The sequence below is a fragment of the Oncorhynchus nerka genome, linkage group LG1 (assembly GCF_034236695.1).
Source record: "Oncorhynchus nerka isolate Pitt River linkage group LG1, Oner_Uvic_2.0, whole genome shotgun sequence".
NCBI classification, from domain to species: domain Eukaryota; kingdom Metazoa; phylum Chordata; class Actinopteri; order Salmoniformes; family Salmonidae; genus Oncorhynchus; species Oncorhynchus nerka.
Genome location: NC_088396.1, coordinates 56,258,023 through 56,279,907, shown reverse-complemented (window position 1 = coordinate 56,279,907; position 21,885 = coordinate 56,258,023). Strand labels below are relative to the sequence as shown.

Below are 21,885 nucleotides of genomic sequence, written 5' to 3'. Positions count from 1 at the left end.
CTGCCGGTAGCAAGCACCATGCTCTACCACCTGACCTGTAGAGGACCGTGAGGTTCACGGAGGTCTCATGGAGTCCCATACAGGTATGTTAGCCATTGGGCGTATGAAGACCTGGTCCTCCAGTAGTAGAGGGACTGCATTAGCTCCGTTGGCAGCTCTATCACCGCTAGACTGGTGATCGGAGGAACGGACTGGTGATCGGAGGAACGGACTGGTGATCGGAGGAACGGACTGGTGATCGGAGGAGCTGGTGATCGGAGGAACGGACTGGTGATCGGAGGAACGGACTGGTGATCGGAGGAACGGACTGGTGATCGGAGGAACGGACTGGTGATCGGAGGAACGGACTGGTGATCGGAGGAACGGGCTGGTGATCGGAGGAACGGGCTGGTGATCGGAGGAACGGGCTGGTGATCGGAGGAACGGACTGGTGATCGGAGGAACGGACTGGTGATCGGAGGAACGGACTGGTGATCGGAGGAGGAACCGGAGGAACCGGGCTGGTGATCGGAGGAACGGACTGGTGATCGGAGGAACGGACTGGACTGATCGGAGGAACGGACTGGTGATCGGAGGAACTGATCTAGGGTTTGGGCGTTCCCCCAGAAATGTCCAGGAAATTGCAGGTGCCTTGGTGGAAGAGTGGGGTAACATCTCACAGCAAGACCTGGCAAATCTGGTGCAGTCCATGAGGAGGAGATGCACTGCAGTACTTAATGCAGCTGGTGGCCACACCAGATACTGACTGTTACTTTAGATTTTGACCCCCCCCCCTTTGTTCAGGGACACATTATTCAATTTCTGTTAGTCACATGTCTGTGGAACTTGTTCAGTTTATGTCTCAGTTGTTGAATCTTGTTCTGTTCATACAAATATTTACACATGTTAAGTTTGCTGAATATAAACTCAGTGAGAGGATGTTTATTTTTTATTTTTTTTAGCTGAGTTTATATAGTCTTCATAGTACATTCACTCCCCTTGATGTCCTCTCCAGGGAGTGTTTTGGGAAGAAGTTTGAGGTTTTGCGACAGCTGTCAGAGTCCAGTGAAGACAAGGTTCCCCTGTTGGACCTGTTGGTGTTGCTGTTCTACTCTCCCATGCAACACATCCACGAGTACGCCAGGCAGCTGCTCAAACTGGCCACCTGTTTCGATGTGGTACGTACCTTCCGTCTATCAGTACTTCTAACAGGTTCTGAAGTCTTTGTGGAATGTTGTCACTATATCTTCGGCTTCTCTTCTCTTCTCTTTTCTTCTCCAATCAATCAATCAATCAATCACATTTAAAGCCTTTCTCCTGGTAATCTCAGAGTACAGTGGAATACCAGAGGCTGCAGGAGGGCTGCTCCAAGTACGAGGCACTGTCTCTCAGCCTGGGGAGGAAGAGGAAGGAGGCAGAGACAACAAACCAATTCTGGAGGACATATTCTGGGAAAACTACTGTGAGTAGAGTGGTCCTGTTACTGATGTTACAGAACCATAGACATTTTGTTGTGGGTCCATTTAAATATGAAAACATATTGAGCCATCTCCAGTACTGTAATGGAAGAGCACGGAACACCTTGATTTTCAAGGAGACTTGGGCGTATGATAATGACTATAGAACCGTAGACATGTTATTGGTGAACTATCACGAAATATTGAACGATTTAAAAACAAATATATTATTTCACCTTTATTTAACCAGGCAAGTCAGTTAAGAACAGATTCTTATTTACAATGAAGGCCTAGGAACAGTGGGTTAACTGCCTGTTCAGGGGCAGAAAGACAGATTTTTACCCTGTCAGCTCAGGGATTCGATCCAGCAACCGTTTGGTTACAGGCACAACACTCTAACCACAAGGCTACCTGCCTCCTCTAACCACAAGGCTACCTGCCTCCTCTAACCACTAGGCTACCTGCCTCCTCTAATCACTAGGCTACCTGCCTCCTCTAGCCACTAGGCTACCTGCCTCCTCTAACCACCAGGCTACGTGCCTCCTCTAACCACCAGGCTACCTGCCTCCTCTAACCACTAGGCTACCTGCCTCCTCTAACCACTAGGTTACCTGCCTCCTCTAACCACTAGGCTACCTGCCTCCTCTAACCACTAGGCTACCTGCCTCCTCTAACCACTAGGCTGCCTGCCTCCTCTAACCACTAGGCTACCTGCCTCCTCTAACCACTAGGCTACCTGCCTCCTCTAACCACTAGGCTACCTGCCTCCTCTAACCACTAGGCTACCTGCCTCCTCTAACCACTAGGCTACCTGCCTCCCAACGATCTCTCGCACCAGTCATCCTGTCTAGATCTCACTAGTTATCCTGTCTACTATAGACCACTAGTTATCCTGTCTGTAGATCTCACTAGTTATCCTGTCTAGATCTCACTAGTTATCCAGTCCTCTAGATCTCACTAGTTATCCTGTCTGTAGATCCCACTAGTTATCCTGTCTCTAGATCCCACTAGTTATCCTGTCTGTAGATCCCACTAGTTATCCTGTCTGTAGATCCCACTAGGTTATCCTGTCTGTAGATCTCACTAGGCTTCCTGTCTGTACATTTACCACCAGTAATTTATCCTGTCTATAGATCCCACTAGTTATCCTGTCTGTAGATCCACCAGTTATCCTGTCTGTAGATCTCACTAGTTATCCTGTCTGTAGATCCACTAGTTATCCTGTCTGTAGATCTCACTAGTTATCCTGTCTGTAATCTCACTAGTTATCCTGTCTGTAGATCTCACTAGGTTACCCCTCCTCTAATCCACTAGCTACCTGTCTGTAGATCCACTAGGCTACCTGTCTGTAGATATCACCAGTTACCTGTCTGTAGACCACCAGTTATCCTGTCTGTAGACCACTAGTTACCCTGTCTGTACATTTACATTTAAGTCATTTATCCTGTCTATAGATCCCACTAGTTATCCTGTCTGTAGATCCACTAGTTACCTGCCTGTCTAACTCACTAGGTTACCTGTCTGTAACTCACTAGTTACCTGTCCTCTAACCACTAGTTATGCCTGTCTAGATCTCACTAGTTATCCAGTCTGTAGATCTCACTAGTTATCCTCCTCTAACCACTAGGCTATCCTGTCTGTAATCCCACTAGTTACCTGTCTGTAACCTCTAGTTATCCTGTCTCTAACCACTAGTTACCTGTCCTCCTCTCCCACTAGCTATCCTGCCTCTGTCATCTCACTAGTTACCCTGCCTCTGTCACCACTAGTTACCTGCCTGTCTGTACACCATTTAAGTCATTTATCCTGCCTCCTATAACCACTAGTTACCTGCCTCTCTAACCACTAGGTTATCCTGTCTCTAACCACTAGGCTACCTGCCTCCTGTAACCACTAGGTTATCCTGTCTCTAGATCTCACTAGTTATCCTGCCTCTCTAGATCCACTAGGTTATCCTGTCTGTAATCCACTAGGCTACCTGTCTCTCACCACTAGGTTACCTGCCTCCTCTAACCACTAGGCTACCTGCCTCCTCTAACCACTAGGCTACCTGCCTGTCTGTAATCCACTAGGTTATCCTGTCCGCCCAACGATCTCTAGCACCAGTCATCCTGTCTGTAGATTTCACTAGTCATTTATCCTGTCTGTAGATCCCACTAGTTATCCTGTCTGTAGATCTCACTAGTTATCCTGTCTGTAGATCTCACTAGTTATCCTGTCTGTAGATCTCACTAGTTATCCTGTCTGTAGATCTCACCAGTTATCCTGTCTGTAGATCTCACTAGTTATCCTGTCTGTAGATCCCACTAGTTATCCTGTCTAGATCTCACTAGTTATCCTGTCTGTAGATCCCACTAGTTATCATGTCTGTAGATCTCACTAGTTATCCTGTCTGTAGATCTCACTAGTTATCCTGTCTGTAGATCCCACTAGTTATCCTGTCTATAGATCTAATACTGTTAGCCTGGTCTCAGATGTGTTTATACTGTGTTAGGTCAACTCTGCTATTCTGCAGGATTTCCTCCAGAAGCCCCAGGCTGCTGTGTAGAGAATAAGTTACTCTCTAAATACAGTAGTACTCTGTTCTGCTCCCAGGATGTCCTCCGTAATCCCCAGCGCAGGCTGGTGTATGAGAGTAGCAACAAGAGCCTGACCCTCCAGAACGCCGGGAGGTTCTCTGTTAACTGGTTCATCCTGTTCAACGACGCTCTGATTCATGCACAGGTAAGAGTCTATGGGAACCACCATCTCTAAACAGTTGGCACACATCAACATCGATAAGGCTAGTGAAGGGCTGGGTAGCACACGTTTATCTCAACTCTGAATCAGGCAGTTAAGGCCTTAGCAGACTAATCTGTTACAATTATCACGTCCCACTGTGCGATGTTAACAGATTTAAAATATTGATATCAACCTTGCCAGATTGTACGATTTGCTTCAGTTTCGTCGTCGCATTTTACGATTGGCTTGCGAGGCTACGTCAGTCGACGTAGGCTACATTGACTGTAGAGGTTTGATCTGAGGGTGTCTAAAGAGGGAATTGAGTTCGGAAAAAACTGAAAGTATGCATCTTAGAAATAGTTTTCACGTAGAAAATGTTGATGTCTGTACTTCCCAAAGATAACATGGTCGCTATTGTAAAACATTTATTTTGATTGAGGATTTTGTGCATTTATCAAAGTCCAATCATTTAGCCTGATTTCAGATGTCGGATTAATCAAGATTAAATATGTAATTTTTTCACGGAATCGGACCATAAGACCAGCCACGTCACACTGCAACCTAGAAGCATGTATACGTTTAAATCAAACTACTGAATCAGCAGATAGATTGAAATCTAGACTGTCTCACTGAGACCAAGATTCTCACTGAATCAGCAGACCGGCCGTGTTCTCACTGAATCAGCACCGGGATCGGCTCTGAATCAGCAGACCAGACACGTCTCACTGAATCAGCAGGCTAAAACATTCACTGAATCACAGCTAGAACTTTCACTGAATCAGCAGCCTAAGACCCTGTCTCACTGAATCAGCAGACCTAGACCCTGTCTCACTGAATCAGAAGACCTAGACCCTGTCTCACTGAATCAGCAGACCTAGACCCTGTCTCTCACTGAATCAGCAGACCTAGACCCTGTCTCACTGAATCAGCAGACCTAGACCCTGTCTCACTGAATCAGCAGGAGACCCTGTCTCAGACGTGAATCAGTGGTCTCACTGAATCACTGAACCAGCAGACCTAGACCCTGTCTCACTGAATCAGCAGACAGCAGACCTAGACCCTGTCTCACTGAATCAGCAGACCGAGACCCTGTCTCACTGAATCAGCAGACCGAGACCCTGTCTCACTGAATCAGCAGACCGAGACCCTGTCTCACTGAATCAACAGACCGAGACCCTGTCTCACTGAACTGGGGATTATTGTCTGGGACTGTAAAATCGTGGCATAAGATGGCTATAATCACACAAGCCGCAAAGGCCTTCACTAAACAGCTATTGAAACCCCAATTAAAGAGTTGGTAAGGAACTATTGAAACAAATGAAAGAGTTGGCAAGGAACTATTGAAACCAATGAAAGAGTTGGTAAGGAACTATTGAAACCAATGAAAGAGTTGGTAAGGAACTATTGGAACCAGTGAAAGAGTTGAAACCAATGAAAGAGTTGGTAAGGAACTATTGAAACCAATGAAAGAGTTGGTAAGGAACTATTGAAACCAGTGAAAGAGTTGGTAAGGAACTATTGAAACCAGTGAAAGAGTTGGTAAGGAACTATTGAAACCAATGAAAGAGTTGGTAAGGAACTATTGAAACCAATGAAAGAGTTGGTAAGGAACTATTGAAACCAATGAAAGAGTTGGTAAGGAACTATTGAAACCAGTGAAAGAGTTGGTAAGGAACTATTGAAACCCCAATGAAAGAGTTGGTAAGGAACTATTGAAACCAGTGAAAGAGTTGGTAAGGGACTATTGAAACCAATGAAAGAGTTGGTAAGGAACTATTGACACCAGTGAAAGAGTTGGTAAGGAACTATTGAAACCAATGAAAGAGTTGGTAAGGAACTATTGAAACCAGTGAAAGAGTTGGTAAGGAACTATTGAAACCAATGAAAGAGTTGGTAAGAATTTGATTCTATAAAGGCTGGTATTGAACTATTGTCTTTATTCCATGAAAAGAGGTAAGGAACCATGAAACCAATTAAAGAGTTGGTAAGGAACAATGTCTGCCGTTGTCTTGGGTTTGAACCAATGTCCTCTCCTGGTATTGTATCTATTGAAACTTGTGAAAGAGTTGGTAAGCTTGTCAACATTTTCCAAGCTACTGAAAGGGCTGTCCTTGGCTGCCTGATGTCAATTAAAGAGTTGGGTGAAACCAGTGATTGTGGAACTATTGAAACCAATGAAAGAGTTAGGAGATTTGCGCCAGGCTTTGTCCTCCTGTTGATTTACACAGAACATTGAAACCAGTGAAAGAAGCCTTATCAGAACAGTGACTTACAGAACTATTGAACCCAGTTGAAAGAGTTGGCTATAACTATTGAAACACTGAAAGAGTTGAGAAGGTCCTTTTCAATGAACAGTTGTAAGGAACTTTATTCAATGAAAGAGTTTGTTGACAACTGATGAACTGCCTATGTTGAAAGAGTTGGTAGGCTACTGAAACCTCTCTGTGAAAGCTGTGGTGACTGCTAGTTGGTAGGAACTATTCTCTCTGTTGAAAGAGCTGTGGTGACTGCTGAAAGAGGCTACTGAAACCAATGAAAGAGTTGTGGTGACTGCTATAAGGCTATTGTGTCTTTATTCCATCTCTGTCTAAGAGCTGTGTTGACTGCTATAGGCCAATGCTCCTGGTATTGTATCTCCTGGGTTCTGTTGGAGATGCTATAGGCTACTGAAGGGGCTGTCCTTCTCTGTTGGAGTTGTGGTGACTGCTATAGGCTACTGCCTCCTGTTGGAGCTGAACCTTATCAGCAGTGCTACTGTACAACTACTCTGTTGGAGCTGCTATAGGCTACTGCAACACTGTCCTCCTCTGTGAACACTGTTGTCCTTTAGTTTTGGTGACTGCTATAGGCTACTGCTCTCTCTGTTGGAGCTGCTATAGGCTACTGCTCTCTCTGTTGGAGTTGTGGTGACTGCTATAGGGTACTGCTCTCTCTGTTGGAGCTGTGGTGACTGCTATAGGCTACTGCTCTCTCTGTTGGAGTTGTGGTGACTGCTATAGGCTACTGCTCTCTCTGTTGGAGCTGCTATAGACTACTGCTCTCTCTGTTGGAGCTGCTATAGACTACTGCTCTCTCTGTTGGAGCTGCTATAGACTACTGCTCTCTCTGTTGGAGCTGCTATAGACTACTGCTCTCTCTGTTGGAATTGTGTTGACTGCTATAGGCTACTGCTCTCTCTGTTGGAGCTGCTATAGGCTACTGCTCTCTCTGTTGGAGTTGTGGTGACTGCTATAGGCTACTGCTCTCTCTGTTGGAGCTGCTATAGGCTACTGCTCTCTCTGTTGGAGCTGTGGTGACTGCTATAGGCTACTGCTCTCTTTGTTGGAGCTGTGGTGACTGCTATAGGCTACTGCTCTCTCTGTTGGAGCTGTGGTGACTGCTATAGGCTACTGCTCTCTCTGTTGGAGCTGTGGTGACTGCTATAGGCTACTGCTCTCTCTGTTGGAGCTGTGGTGACTGCTATAGGCTACTGCTCTCTCTGTTGGAGCTGTGGTGACTGCTATAGACTACTGCTCTCTGTGTTGGAGCTGTGGTGACTGCTATAGACTACTGCTCTCTCTGTTGGAGCTGTGGTGACTGCTATAGGCTACTGCTCTCTCTGTTGGAGCTGCTATTGGCTACTGCTCTCTCTGTTGGAGCTGTGGTGACTGCTATAGGCTACTGCTCTCTGTGTTGGAGCTGTGGTGACTGCTATTGGCTACTGCTCTCTCTGTTGGAGCTGTGGTGACTGCTATAGACTACTGCTCTCTGTGTTGGAGCTGCGGTGACTGCTATAGGCTACTGCTCTCTGTGTTGGAGCTGTGGTGACTGCTATAGACTACTGCTCTCTCTGTTGGAGCTGTGGTGACTGCTATAGGCTACTGCTCTCGCTGTTGGAGCTGTGGTGACTGCTATAGGCTACTGCTCTCGCTGTTGGAGCTGTGTTGACTGCTATAGGCTACTGCTCTCTCTGTTGGAGCTGTGGTGACTGCTATAGGCTACTGCTCTCTCTGTTGGAGCTGTGGTGACTGCTATAGACTACTGCGCTCTCTGTTGGAGCTGCTATAGACTACTGCTCTCTGTTGGAGCTGCTATAGACTACTGCTCTCTGTTGGAGCTGCTATAGACTACTGCTCTCTCTGTTGGAGCTGCTATAGGCTACTGCTCTCTGTTGGAGCTGTGGTGACTGCTATTGGCTACTGCTCTCTCTGTTGTAGCTGTGGTGACTGATATTGGCTACTGCTCTCTCTGTTGGAGCTGTGGTGACTGCTATTGGCTACTGCTCTCTCTGTTGGAGCTGTGGTGACTGCTATTGGCTACTGCTCTCTCTGTTGGAGCTGTGGTGACTGCTATAGGCTACTGCTCTCTCTGTTGGAGCTGTGGTGACTGCTATAGGCTACTGCTCTCTCTGTTGGAGCTGCTATAGACTACTGCTCTCTGTGTTGGAGCTGTGGTGACTGCTATAGGCTACTGCTCTCTCTGTTGGAGCTGCTATAGACTACTGCTCTCTCTGTTGGAGCTGTGGTGACTGCTATAGGCTACTGCTCTCTCTGTTGGAGCTGCTATTGGCTACTGCTCTCTCTTTTGGAGCTGTGGTGACTGCTATAGGCTACTGCTCTCTGTGTTGGAGCTGTGGTGACTGCTATTGGCTACTGCTCTCTGTGTTGGAGCTGTGGTGACTGCTATAGGCTACTGCTCTCTCTGTTGGAGCTGTGGTGACTGCTATAGGCTACTGCTCTCTGTGTTGGAGCTGTGGTGACTGCTATAGGCTACTGCTCTCTGTTGAGCTGTGGTGACTGCTATAGGCTACTGCTCTCTCTGTTGGAGCTGTGGTGACTGCTATAGGCTACTGCTCTCTCTGTTGGAGCTGTGGTGACTGCTATAGACTACTGCTCTCTGTGTTGGAGCTGTGGTGACTGGTATAGACTACTGCTCTCTCTGTTGGAGCTGTGGTGACTGCTATAGGCTACTGCTCTCTCTGTTGGAGCTGCTATTGGCTACTGTTCTCTCTGTTGGAGCTGTGGTGACTGCTATAGGCTACTGCTCTCTCTGTTGGAGCTGTGGTGACTGCTATAGACTACTGCTCTCTGTGTTGGAGCTGTGGTGACTGCTATAGGCTACTGCTCTCTCTGTTGGAGCTGTGGTGACTGCTATAGGCTACTGCTCTCTCTGTTGGAGCTGCTATTGGCTACTGCTCTCTCTGTTGGAGCTGCTATAGACTACTGCTCTCTCTGTTGGAGCTGTGGTGACTGCTATAGACTACTGCTCTCTCTGTTGGAGCTGTGGTGACTGCTATAGACTACTGCTCTCTCTGTTGGAGCTGTGGTGACTGCTATTGGCTACTGCTCTCTGTGTTGGAGCTGTGGTGACTGCTATAGACTGCTCTCTGTTGGCTACTGCTACTGCTCTCTGTTGGAGCTGTGGTGACTGCTATAGACTACTGCTCTCTCTGTTGGAGCTGTGGTGACTGCTATAGGCTACTGCTCTCTGTGTTGGAGCTGTGGTGACTGCTATAGGCTACTGCTCTCTCTGTTGGAGCTGCTATAGGCTACTGCTCTCTCTGTTGGAGCTGTGGTGACTGCTATAGACTACTGCTCTCTCTGTTGGAGCTGTGGTGACTGCTATAGACTACTGCTCTCTGTGTTGGAGCTGTGGTGACTGCTATAGACTACTGCTCTCTGTGTTGGAGCTGTGGTGACTGCTATAGGCTACTGCTCTCTCTGTTGGAGCTGTGGTGACTGCTATAGACTACTGCTCTCTGTGTTGGAGCTGTGGTGACTGCTATAGGCTACTGCTCTCTCTGTTGGAGCTGTGGTGACTGCTATAGACTACTGCTCTCTCTGTTGGAGCTGCTATAGACTACTGCTCTCTGTGTTGGAGCTGTGGTGACTGCTATAGACTACTGCTCTCTCTGTTGGAGCTGTGGTGACTGCTATAGACTACTGCTCTCTGTGTTGGAGCTGTGGTGACTGCTATAGACTACTGCTCTCTCTGTTGGAGCTGCTATAGGCTACTGCTCTCTCTGTTGGAGCTGTGGTGACTGCTATAGGCTACTGCTCTCTCTGTTGGAGCTGCTATAGGCTACTGCTCTCTCTGTTGGAGCTGTGGTGACTGCTATAGGCTACTGCTCTCTCTGTTGGAGCTGCTATAGACTACTGCTCTCTGTTGGAGCTGTGGTGACTGCTATAGGCTACTGCTCTCTCTGTTGGAGCTGCTATTGGCTACTGCTCTCTCTGTTGGAGCTGTGGTGACTGCTATAGGCTACTGCTCTCTGTGTTGGAGCTGTGGTGACTGCTATTGGCTACTGCTCTCTCTGTTGGAGCTGTGGTGACTGCTATAGGCTACTGCTCTCTGTGTTGGAGCTGTGGTGACTGCTATAGGCTACTGCTCTCTCTGTTGGAGCTGTGGTGACTGCTATAGGCTACTGCTCTCTCTGTTGGAGCTGTGGTGACTGCTATAGGCTACTGCTCTCTCTGTTGGAGCTGTGGTGACTGCTATAGACTACTGCTCTCTGTGTTGGAGCTGTGGTGACTGCTATAGACTACTGCTCTCTCTGTTGGAGCTGTGGTGACTGCTATAGGCTACTGCTCTCTCTGTTGGAGCTGCTATTGGCTACTGCTCTCTCTGTTGGAGCTGTGGTGACTGCTATAGGCTACTGCTCTCTGTGTTGGAGCTGTGGTGACTGCTATTGGCTACTGCTCTCTGTTGGAGCTGTGGTGACTGCTATAGACTACTGCTCTCTGTGTTGGAGCTGTGGTGACTGCTATAGGCTACTGCTCTCTCTGTTGGAGCTGTGGTGACTGCTATAGGCTACTGCTCTCTGTGTTGGAGCTGTGGTGACTGCTATAGGCTACTGCTCTCTCTGTTGGAGCTGTGGTGACTGCTATAGACTACTGCTCTCTCTGTTGGAGCTGTGGTGACTGCTATAGACTACTGCTCTCTGTGTTGGAGCTGTGGTGACTGCTATAGGCTACTGCTCTCTCTGTTGGAGCTGTGGTGACTGCTATAGACTACTGCTCTCTGTGTTGGAGCTGTGGTGACTGCTATAGACTACTGCTCTCTCTGTTGGAGCTGTGGTGACTGCTATAGGCTACTGCTCTCTCTGTTGGAGCTGCTATAGACTACCTCTCTCTCTGTTGGAGCTGTGGTGACTGCTATAGGCTACTGCTCTCTCTGTTGGAGCTGCTATTGGCTACTGCTCTCTCTGTTGGAGCTGTGGTGACTGCTATAGGCTACTGCTCTCTGTGTTGGAGCTGTGGTGACTGCTATTGGCTACTGCTCTCTCTGTTGGAGCTGTGGTGACTGCTATAGACTGCTGCTCTCTGTTGGAGCTGCTATAGGCTACTGCTCTCTGTTGGAGCTGCTATAGACTACTGCTCTCTCTGTTGGAGCTGTGGTGACTGCTATGCTACTGCTCTCTCTGTTGGAGCTGCTATTGGCTACTGCTCTCTCTGTTGGAGCTGTGGTGACTGCTATAGGCTACTGCTCTCTGTGTTGGAGCTGTGGTGACTGCTATTGGCTACTGCTCTCTCTGTTGGAGCTGTGGTGACTGCTATAGACTGCTACTGCTCTCTGTTGAGCTCCCAGGTGACTGCTATGGCTACTGCTCTCTCTGTTGGAGCTGTGGTGACTGCTATAGGCTACTGCTCTCTCTGTTGGAGCTGTGGTGACTGCTATAGGCTACTGCTCTCTCTGTTGGAGCTGTGGTGACTGCTATAGACTACTGCTCTCTGTGTTGGAGCTGTGCTCTCTCTCTGTGACTGCTATAGACTACTGCTCTCTCTGTTGGAGCTGTGGTGACTGCTATAGGCTACTGCTCTCTCTGTTGGAGCTGCTATTGGCTACTGCTCTCTGTTGGAGCTGTGGTGACTGCTATAGGCTACTGCTCTCTGTGTTGGAGCTGTGGTGACTGCTATTGGCTACTGCTCTCTCTGTTGGAGCTGTGGTGACTGCTATAGACTACTGCTCTCTGTGTTGGAGCTGTGGTGACTGCTATAGGCTACTGCTCTCTGTTGGAGCTGTGGTGACTGCTATAGGCTACTGCTCTCTGTGTTGGAGCTGTGGTGACTGCTATTGGCTACTGCTCTCTCTGTTGGAGCTGTGGTGACTGCTATAGACTACTGCTCTCTCTGTTGGAGCTGTGGTGACTGCTATAGACTACTGCTCTCTGTGTTGGAGCTGTGGTGACTGCTAGGCTAGGCTACTGCTCTCTCTGTTGGAGCTGTGGTGACTGCTATAGACTACTGCTCTCTGTGTTGGAGCTGTGGTGACTGCTATAGACTACTGCTCTCTCTGTTGGAGCTGTGGTGACTGCTATAGGCTACTGCTCTCTCTGTTGAGCTGTGGTGACTGCTATAGACTACTCTCTCTCTGTTGGAGCTGTGGTGACTGCTATAGGCTACTGCTCTCTCTGTTGGAGCTGTGGTGACTGCTATGGCTACTGCTCTCTCTCTGTTGGAGCTGTGGTGACTGCTATAGGCTACTGCTCTCTGTGTTGGAGCTGTGGTGACTGCTATTGGCTACTGCTCTCTCTGTTGGAGCTGTGGTGACTGCTATAGACTGCTGCTCTCTGTGTTGGAGCTGTGGTGACTGCTATAGACTACTGCTCTCTCTGTTGGAGCTGTGGTGACTGCTATAGACTACTGCTCTCTCTGTTGGAGCTGCTGGCTACTGCTCTCTGTTGGAGCTGTTGACTGCTATAGGCTACTGCTCTCTCTGTTGGAGCTGTGGTGACTGCTATAGGCTACTGCTCTCTGTTGGAGCTGTGGTGACTGCTATAGGCTACTGCTCTCTCTGTTGGAGCTGCTGTTGGCTACTGCTCTCTCTGTTGGAGCTGTGGTGACTGCTATAGGCTACTGCTCTCTCTGTTGGAGCTGTGGTGACTGCTCTCTGTAGCTACTGCTCTCTACTGTTGGAGCTGTGGTGACTGCTATAGACTACTGCTCTCTGTGTTGGAGCTGTGGTGACTGCTATAGGCTACTGCTCTCTCTGTTGGAGCTGTGGTGACTGCTATAGGCTACTGCTCTGTTGGAGCTCTGTTGGACTGCTGTGGTGGACTGCTATAGGCTACTGCTCTCTCTGTTGGAGCTGTGGTGACTGCTATAGGCTACTGCTCTCTCTGTTGGAGCTGTGGTGACTGCTATAGGCTACTGCTCTCTCTGTTGGAGCTGTGGTTGACTGCTATAGGCTACTGTCTCTCTGTTGGAGCTGCTATAGACTACTGCTCTCTCTGTTGGAGCTGTGGTGACTGCTATAGGACTACTGCTCTCTGTTGGAGCTGCTATAGAGCTACTGCTCTCTGTTGGAGCTGTGGTGACTGCTATAGGCTACTGCTCTCTGTTGTAGCTGTGGTGCTGCTATTGGCTACTGCTCTCTCTGTTGGAGCTGTGGTGACTGCTATAGGCTACTGCTCTCTCTGTTGGAGCTGTGGTGACTGCTATTGGCTACTGCTCTCTCTGTTGGAGCTGTGGTGACTGCTATAGGCTACTGCTCTCTGTTGGAGCTGTGGTGACTGCTATAGACTACTGCTCTCTCTGTTGAGCTGTGGTGCTGCTATAGACTACTGCTCTCTCTGTTGGAGCTGTGGTGACTGCTATAGGCTACTGCTCTCTCTGTTGGAGCTGCTATTGGCTACTGCTCTCTGTTGGAGCTGTGGTGACTGCTATAGCTACTGCTCTCTGTGTTGGAGCTGTGGTGACTGCTATTGGCTACTGCTCTCTCTGTTGGAGCTGTGGTGACTGCTATAGACTACTGCTCTCTCTGTTGGAGCTGTGGTGACTGCTATAGACTACTGCTCTCTGTGTTGGAGCTGTGGTGACTGCTATAGGCTACTGCTCTCTCTGTTGGAGCTGTGGTGACTGCTATAGACTACTGCTCTCTCTGTTGGAGCTGTGGTGACTGCTATAGACTACTGCTCTCTGTTGGAGCTGTGGTGACTGCTCTCTCTATGTGGTGACTACTGCTACTGTCTCTCTGTTGGAGCTGCTATTGGCTACTGCTCTCTCTGTTGGAGCTGTGGTGACTGCTATAGGCTACTGCTCTCTGTGTTGGAGCTGTGGTGACTGCTATAGGCTACTGCTCTCTGTTAGAGCTGCTCTCTGGTGAGCTGCTATAGGCTACTGCTCTCTCTGTTGGAGCTGTGGTGACTGCTATAGGCTACTGCTCTCTCTGTTGGAGCTGTGGTGACTGCTATAGGCTACTGCTCTCTGTGTTGGAGCTGTGGTGACTGCTATTGGCTACTGCTCTCTGTGTTGGAGCTGGTGACTGCTATAGACTACTGCTCTCTGTGTTGGAGCTGTGGTGACTGCTATAGACTACTGCTCTCTGTTCTGCTCTCTGTTGGAGCTGCTATTGGCTACTGCTCTCTCTGTTGGAGCTGTGGTGACTGCTATAGGCTACTGCTCTCTGTGTTGGAGCTGTGGTGACTGCTATAGGCTACTGCTCTCTGTTGGAGCTGTGGTGACTGCTATAGACTACTGCTCTCTCTGTTGGAGCTGTGGTGACTGCTATAGGCTACTGCTCTCTGTGTTGGAGCTGTGGTGACTGCTATAGGCTACTGCTCTCTGTGTTGGAGCTGTGGTGACTGCTATAGGCTACTGCTCTCTCTGTTGGAGCTGTGGTGACTGCTATAGACTACTGCTCTCTCTGTTGGAGCTGTGGTGACTGCTATAGACTACTGCTCTCTGTTGGAGCTGTGGTGACTGCTACTGCTCTCTCTGTTGAGGCTACTGCTACTCTCTGTTGGAGCTGTGGTGACTGCTATTGGCTACTGCTCTCTCTGTTGGAGCTGTGGTGACTGCTATAGACTACTGCTCTCTCTGTTGGAGCTGTGTTGACTGCTATAGGCTACTGCTCTCTCTGTTAGACTGCTATAGACTACCTCTCTCTCTGTTGGAGCTGTGGTGACTGCTATAGGCTACTGCTCTCTGTTGCTGCTATTGGCTACTGCTCTCTCTGTTGGAGCTGTGGTGACTGCTATAGGCTACTGCTCTCTGTGTTGGAGCTGTGGTGACTGCTATAGGCTACTGCTCTCTCTGTTGGAGCTGTGGTGCTGCTATAGGCTACTGCTCTCTCTCTGTTGGAGCTGCTATAGACTACTGCTCTCTGTTGGAGCTGCTATAGGCTACTGCTCTCTCTGTTGGAGCTGCTATTGGCTACTGCTCTCTCTGTTGGAGCTGTGGTGACTGCTATAGGCTACTGCTCTCTGTGTTGGAGCTGTGGTGACTGCTATATAGCTACTGCTCTCTCTGTTGGAGCTGTGGTGACTGCTGTTGGACTGCTGCTCTCTGTGTTGGAGCTGTGGTGACTGCTATAGGCTACTGCTCTCTCTGTTGGAGCTTGGTGACTGCTATAGGCTACTGCTCTCTCTGTTGGAGCTGTGGTGACTGCTATTGGCTACTGCTCTCTGTTGGAGCTGTGGTGACTGCTATAGACTACTGCTCTCTCTGTTGGAGCTGTGGTGACTGCTATAGGCTACTGCTCTCTCTGTTGGAGCTGTGGTGACTGCTATAGACTACTGCTCTCTGTGTTGGAGCTGTGGTGACTGCTATAGACTACTGCTCTCTCTGTTGGAGCTGTGGTGACTGCTATAGGCTACCGCTCTCTCTGTTGGAGCTGCTATTGGCTACTGCTCTCTCTGTTGGAGCTGTGGTGACTGCTATAGGCTACTGCTCTCTGTGTTGGAGCTGTGGTGACTGCTATTGGCTACTGCTCTCTCTGTTGGAGCTGTGGTGACTGCTATAGACTACTGCTCTCTGTGTTGGAGCTGTGGTGACTGCTATAGGCTACTGCTCTCTCTGTTGGAGCTGTGGTGACTGCTATAGGCTACTGCTCTCTGTGTTGGAGCTGTGGTGACTGCTATTGGCTACTGCTCTCTCTGTTGGAGCTGTGGTGACTGCTATAGACTACTGCTCTCTCTGTTGGAGCTGTGGTGACTGCTATAGACTACTGCTCTCTGTGTTGGAGCTGTGGTGACTGCTATAGGCTACTGCTCTCTCTGTTGGAGCTGTGGTGACTGCTATAGACTACTGCTCTCTCTGTTGGAGCTGTGGTGACTGCTATAGACTACTGCTCTCTCTGTTGGAGCTGTGGTGACTGCTATAGGCTACTGCTCTCTCTGTTGGAGCTGCTATAGACTACCTCTCTCTCTGTTGGAGCTGTGGTGACTGCTATAGGCTACTGCTCTCTCTGTTGGAGCTGCTATTGGCTACTGCTCTCTCTGTTGGAGCTGTGGTGACTGCTATAGGCTACTGCTCTCTCTGTTGGAGCTGTGGTGACTGCTATAGACTACTGCTCTCTCTGTTGGAGCTGTGGTGACTGCTATAGGCTACTGCTCTCTCTGTTGGAGCTGTGGTGACTGCTATAGGCTACTGCTCTCTATGTTGGAGCTGTGGTGACTGCTATAGACTACTGCTCTCTGTGTTGGAGCTGTGGTGACTGCTATAGACTACTGCTCTCTCTGTTGGAGCTGTGGTGACTGCTATAGGCTACTGCTCTCTCTGTTGGAGCTGCTATTGGCTACTGCTCTCTCTGTTGGAGCTGTGGTGACTGCTATAGGCTACTGCTCTCTGTGTTGGAGCTGTGGTGACTGCTATTGGCTACTGCTCTCTCTGTTGGAGCTGTGGTGACTGCTATAGGCTACTGCTCTCTCTGTTGGAGCTGTGGTGACTGCTATAGGCTACTGCTCTCGCTGTTGGAGCTGTGTTGACTGCTATAGGCTACTGCTCTCTCTGTTGGAGCTGTGGTGACTGCTATAGGCTACTGCTCTCTCTGTTGGAGCTGTGGTGACTGCTATAGGCTACTGCTCTCTCTGTTGGAGCTGTGGTGACTGCTATAGGCTACTGCTCTCGCTGTTGGAGCTGTGTTGACTGCTATAGGCTACTGCTCTCTCTGTTGGAGCTGTGGTGACTGCTATAGGCTACTGCTCTCTGTTGGAGCTGTGGTGACTGCTATAGGCTACTGCTCTCTCTGTTGGAGCTGTGGTGACTGCTATAGACTACTGCTCTCTGTGTTGGAGCTGTGGTGACTGCTATAGACTACTGCTCTCTGTGTTGGAGCTGTGGTGACTGCTATAGACTACTGCTCTCTCTGTTGGAGCTGTGGTGACTGCTATAGACTACTGCTCTCTCTGTTGGAGCTGTGGTGACTGCTATAGGCTACTGCTCTTTCTGTTGGAGCTGCTATTGGCTACTGCTCTCTCTGTTGGAGCTGTGGTGACTGCTATAGACTACTGCTCTCTCTGTTGGAGCTGTGGTGACTGCTATAGGCTACTGCTCTCTGTGTTGGAGCTGTGGTGACTGCTATAGGCTACTGCTCTCTCTGTTGGAGCTGTGGTGACTGCTATTGGCTACTGCTCTCTCTGTTGGAGCTGTGTTGACTGCTATAGGCTACTGCTCTCTCTGTTGGAGCTATGGTGACTGCTATAGACTACTGCTCTCTGTGTTGGAGCTGTGGTGACTGCTATAGGCTACTGCTCTCTCTGTTGGAGCTGCTATTGACTACTGCTCTCTCTGTGTTTTTATAATTTTCTCTCATTTGACATTTTGACGGTGTCATTAGAGTTCCCAGAATGTCCTTCTCCTCTTTGTCTCTTGATCACACACACACACACACACACACACACACACACACACACACACACACACACACAGCAGAAGGGGAAGAGACTCGTCCAGAAACCTATTGATTCAGCAGATACTGAAAAATGACTCTACATGTACAGGAACATAAACCGAAGAAATACAGAAATGAAACAATCTATAATTTCTCACAATATAAACAATAAACGATCTATAAGTTCTCACAATATAAACAATGACATTTCTTTTAAAGTTGCATAACGTGGTTAAAAATAATATCTACAATGTACACTGAGTGGACAAAACATTAGGAACATCTGCTCTTTCCATGACAGTGAATGGACCAGGTGAATCCAGGTGAAAGATATGATCCCTTATTGATGTCATCAATCAGTGTAGATGAAGGGGAGGTTTGTGTCAAAGAACTACAACGCTGCTGGGTTTTTAACGCTCAACAGTTTCCTTTGTGTGGTGGACCGTTCACAAAGGACATCCAGCCAACTTGACACAACTGTTGGGAAGCGTTAGAGTCAAGATGGACCAGCATCCCTGTGGAACGCTTTCAACACCTTGTAGAGTCAACATGGACCAGCATCCCTGTGGAACGCTTTCAACACCTTGTAGAGTCAACATCGGCCAGCATCCCTGTGGAACGCTTTCAACACCTTGTAGAGTCAACATGGTCCAGCATCCCTGTGGAACGCTTTCAACACCTTGTAGAGTCAACATGGACCAGCATCCCTGTGGAACGCTTTCAACACCTTGTAGAGACAACATGGACCAGCATCCCTGTGGAACGCTTTAGACACCTTGTAGAGTCAACATGGACCAGCATCCCTGTGGAACGCTTTAGACACCTTGTAGAGTCAACATGGACCAGCATCCCTGTGGAACGCTTTCAACACCTTGTAGAGACAACATGGACCAGCATCCCTGTGGAACGCTTTCAACACCTTGTAGAGACAACATGGACCAGCATCCCTGTGGAACGCTTTAGACACCTTGTAGAGACAACATGGACCAGCATCCCTGTGGAACGCTTTAGACACCTTGTAGAGTCAACATGGACCAGCATCCCTGTGGATCGCTTTAGACACCTTGTAGAGTCAACATGGACCAGCATCCCTGTGGAACGCTTTCAACACCTTGTAGAGTCAACATGGACCAGCATCCCTGTGGAACGCTTTCAACACCTTGTAGAGTCAACATCGGCCAGCATCCCTGTGGGCGCTTTCCAACACCTTGTAGAGTCAACATGGTCCAGCATCCCTGTGGAACGCCAACACCTTGTAGAGTCAACATGGACCAGCATCCCTGTGGAACGCTTTCAACACCTTGTAGAGACAACATGGACCAGCATCCCTGTGGAACGCTTTAGACACCTTGTAGAGTCAACATGGACCAGCATCCCTGTGGAACGCTTTAGACACCTTGTAGAGTCAACATGGACCAGCATCCCTGTGGAACGCTTTCAACACCTTGTAGAGACAACATGGACCAGCATCCCTGTGGAACGCTTTCAACACCTTGTAGAGACAACATGGACCAGCATCCCTGTGGAACGCTTTAGACACCTTGTAGAGACAACATGGACCAGCATCCCTGTGGAACGCTTTAGACACCTTGTAGAGTCAACATGGACCAGCATCCCTGTGGATCGCTTTAGACACCTTGTAGAGTCAACATGGACCAGCATCCCTGTGGAACGCTTTAGACACCTTGTAGAGACAACATGGGCCAGCATCCCTGTGGAATGCTTTCAATACCTTGTAGAGCCAACATGGGCCAGCATCCCTGTGGAAGGCTTTCAACACCTTGTAGAGACAACATGGACCAGCATCCCTGTGGAACGCTTTAGACACCTTGTAGAGACAACATGGACCAGCATCCCTGTGGAACGCTTTAGACACCTTGTAGAGACAACATGGACCAGCATCCCTGTGGAACGCTTTAGACACCTTGTAGAGACAACATGGACCAGCATCCCTGTGGAATGCTTTCAATACCTTGTAGAGCCAACATGGACCAGCATCCCTGTGGAACGCTTTCAATACCTTGTAGAGCCAACATGGGCCAGCATCCCTGTGGAACGCTTTCAATACCTTGTAGAGTCAACATGGACCAGCATCCCTGTGGAACGCTTTAGACACCTTGTAGAGTCCATGACCCCGACGAATTGAGGCTGTTCTGAGGGGAAAAGGGGGAAAGGGGGGAAAGGGGGCGAATTGTTCTGAGGGGAAAAGGGGGAAAAGGGGGGAAAGGGGGCTATAATTGTTCTGAGGGGGAAAGGGGGAAAGACTAATTGTTCTGAGGGGAAAAGGGGGGAAAGGGGGGAAAGGGGGCGAATTGTTCTGAGGGGAAAGGGGGGAAAGGGGGCGAATTGTTCTGAGGGGAAAAGGGGAGGGGGTTCAACAGAATTGTTCTGAGGGGAAAAGGGGAGGGGTTCAACAGAATTGTTCTGAGGGGAAAAGGGAGGGGGTTCAACAGAATTGTTCTGAGGGGAAAAGGGGAGGGGGTTCAACAGAATTGTTCTGAGGGGAAAAGGAGGGGTTCAACAGAATTGTTCTGAGGGGAAAAGGGGAGGGGGGTTCAACAGAATTGTTCTGAGGGGAAAAGGGGGTTCAACTCAACATTATGAAGGTGTTCCTAATGTTTTGTACACTCAGTGTAGTTTTGTGTTACCAAGTCATCCTGTAACATGTGGAATTCTGCTTGTTCAGCTTGTTCTGCTTGTTCAGCTTGTTCAGCTTGTTCAGCTTGTTCAGCTTGTTCTGCTTCTGCTTGTTCAGCTTGTTCAGCTTGTTCAGCTTGTTCTGCTTGTTCTGCTTGTTCAGCTTGTTCTGCTTGTTCTGCTTCTGCTTGTTCTGCTTGTTCTGCTTGTTCTGCTTGTTCAGCTTGTTCAGCTTGTTCAGCTTGTTCTGCTTGTTCTGCTTCTGCTTGTTCTGCTTGTTCAGCTTGTTCTGCTTGTTCTGCTTGTTCTGCTTGTTCTGCTTCTGCTTGTTCAGCTTGTTCAGCTTGTTCTGCTTGTTCAGCTTGTTCTGCTTGTTCTGCTTGTTCTGCTTGTTCTGCTTCTGCTTGTTCTGCTTGTTCAGCTTGTTCTGCTTGTTCTGCTTCTGCTTGTTCTGCTTGTTCAGCTTGTTCAGCTTGTTCTGCTTGTTCTGCTTGTTCAGCTTGTTCTGCTTGTTCTGCTTCTGCTTGTTCTGCTTGTTCAGCTTGTTCTGCTTGTTCTGCTTCTGCTTGTTCAGCTTGTTCAGCTTGTTCTGCTTGTTCTGCTTGTTCTGCTTCTGCTTGTTCAGCTTGTTCTGCTTCTGCTTGTTCAGCTTGTTCTGCTTGAAACATAAAACTCCACTGCGCTGTGACTGCACTGACATCACTGTTCTGTCTCCCTCCAGTTCTCATCTCATCATGTCTACTCCCTGGCCACTCTCTGGGTGGAACCCATCACTGACATCACTGTTCTGTCTCCCTCCAGTTCTCATCTCATCATGTCTCCTCCCTGGCCACTCTCTGGGTGGAACCCATCACTGTTCTGTCTCCCTCCAGTTCTCATCTCATCATGTCTACTCCCTGGCCACTCTCTGGGTGGAACCCATCACTGTTCTGTCTCCCTCCAGTTCTCATCTCATCATGTCTACTCCCTGGCCACTCTCTGGGTGGAACCCATCACTGTTCTGTCTCCCTCCAGTTCTCATCTCATCATGTCTCCTCCTGGCCACTCTCTGGGTGGAACCCATCACTGTTCTGTCTCCTCCAGTTCTCATCTCATCATGTCTCCTCCTGGCCACTCTCTGGGTGGAACCCATCACTGTTCTGTCTCCCTCCAGTTCTCATCTCATCATGTCTCCTCCCTGGCCACTCTCTGGGTGGAACCCATCACTGTTCTGTCTCCCTCCAGTTCTCATCTCATCATGTCTCCTCCCTGGCCACTCTTTGGGTGGAACCCATCACTGTTCTGTCTCCCTCCAGTTCTCATCTCATCATGTCTACTCCCTGGCCACTCTCTGGGTGGAACCCATCACTGTTCTGTCTCCCTCCAGTTCTCATCTCATCATGTCTACTCCCTGGCCACTCTCTGGGTGGAACCCATCACTGTTCTGTCTCCCTCCAGTTCTCATCTCATCATGTCTACTCCCTGGCCACTCTCTGGGTGGAACCCATCACTGTTCTGTCTA

General features: G+C 48.9%; 1 protein-coding gene across 1 annotated transcript in view; it reads left to right on the top strand.

Moving 5' to 3' along the window:
- Positions 1–21,885, top strand: part of als2a (alsin Rho guanine nucleotide exchange factor ALS2 a) — a 152,316-nt gene that overhangs the window by 36,194 nt on the left and 94,237 nt on the right. The window contains 3 exon segments of the mRNA XM_065019687.1: positions 995–1,157; positions 1,310–1,441; positions 4,032–4,160. Of these exon segments, the coding sequence (XP_064875759.1) occupies positions 995–1,157; positions 1,310–1,441; positions 4,032–4,160 (424 nt within the window).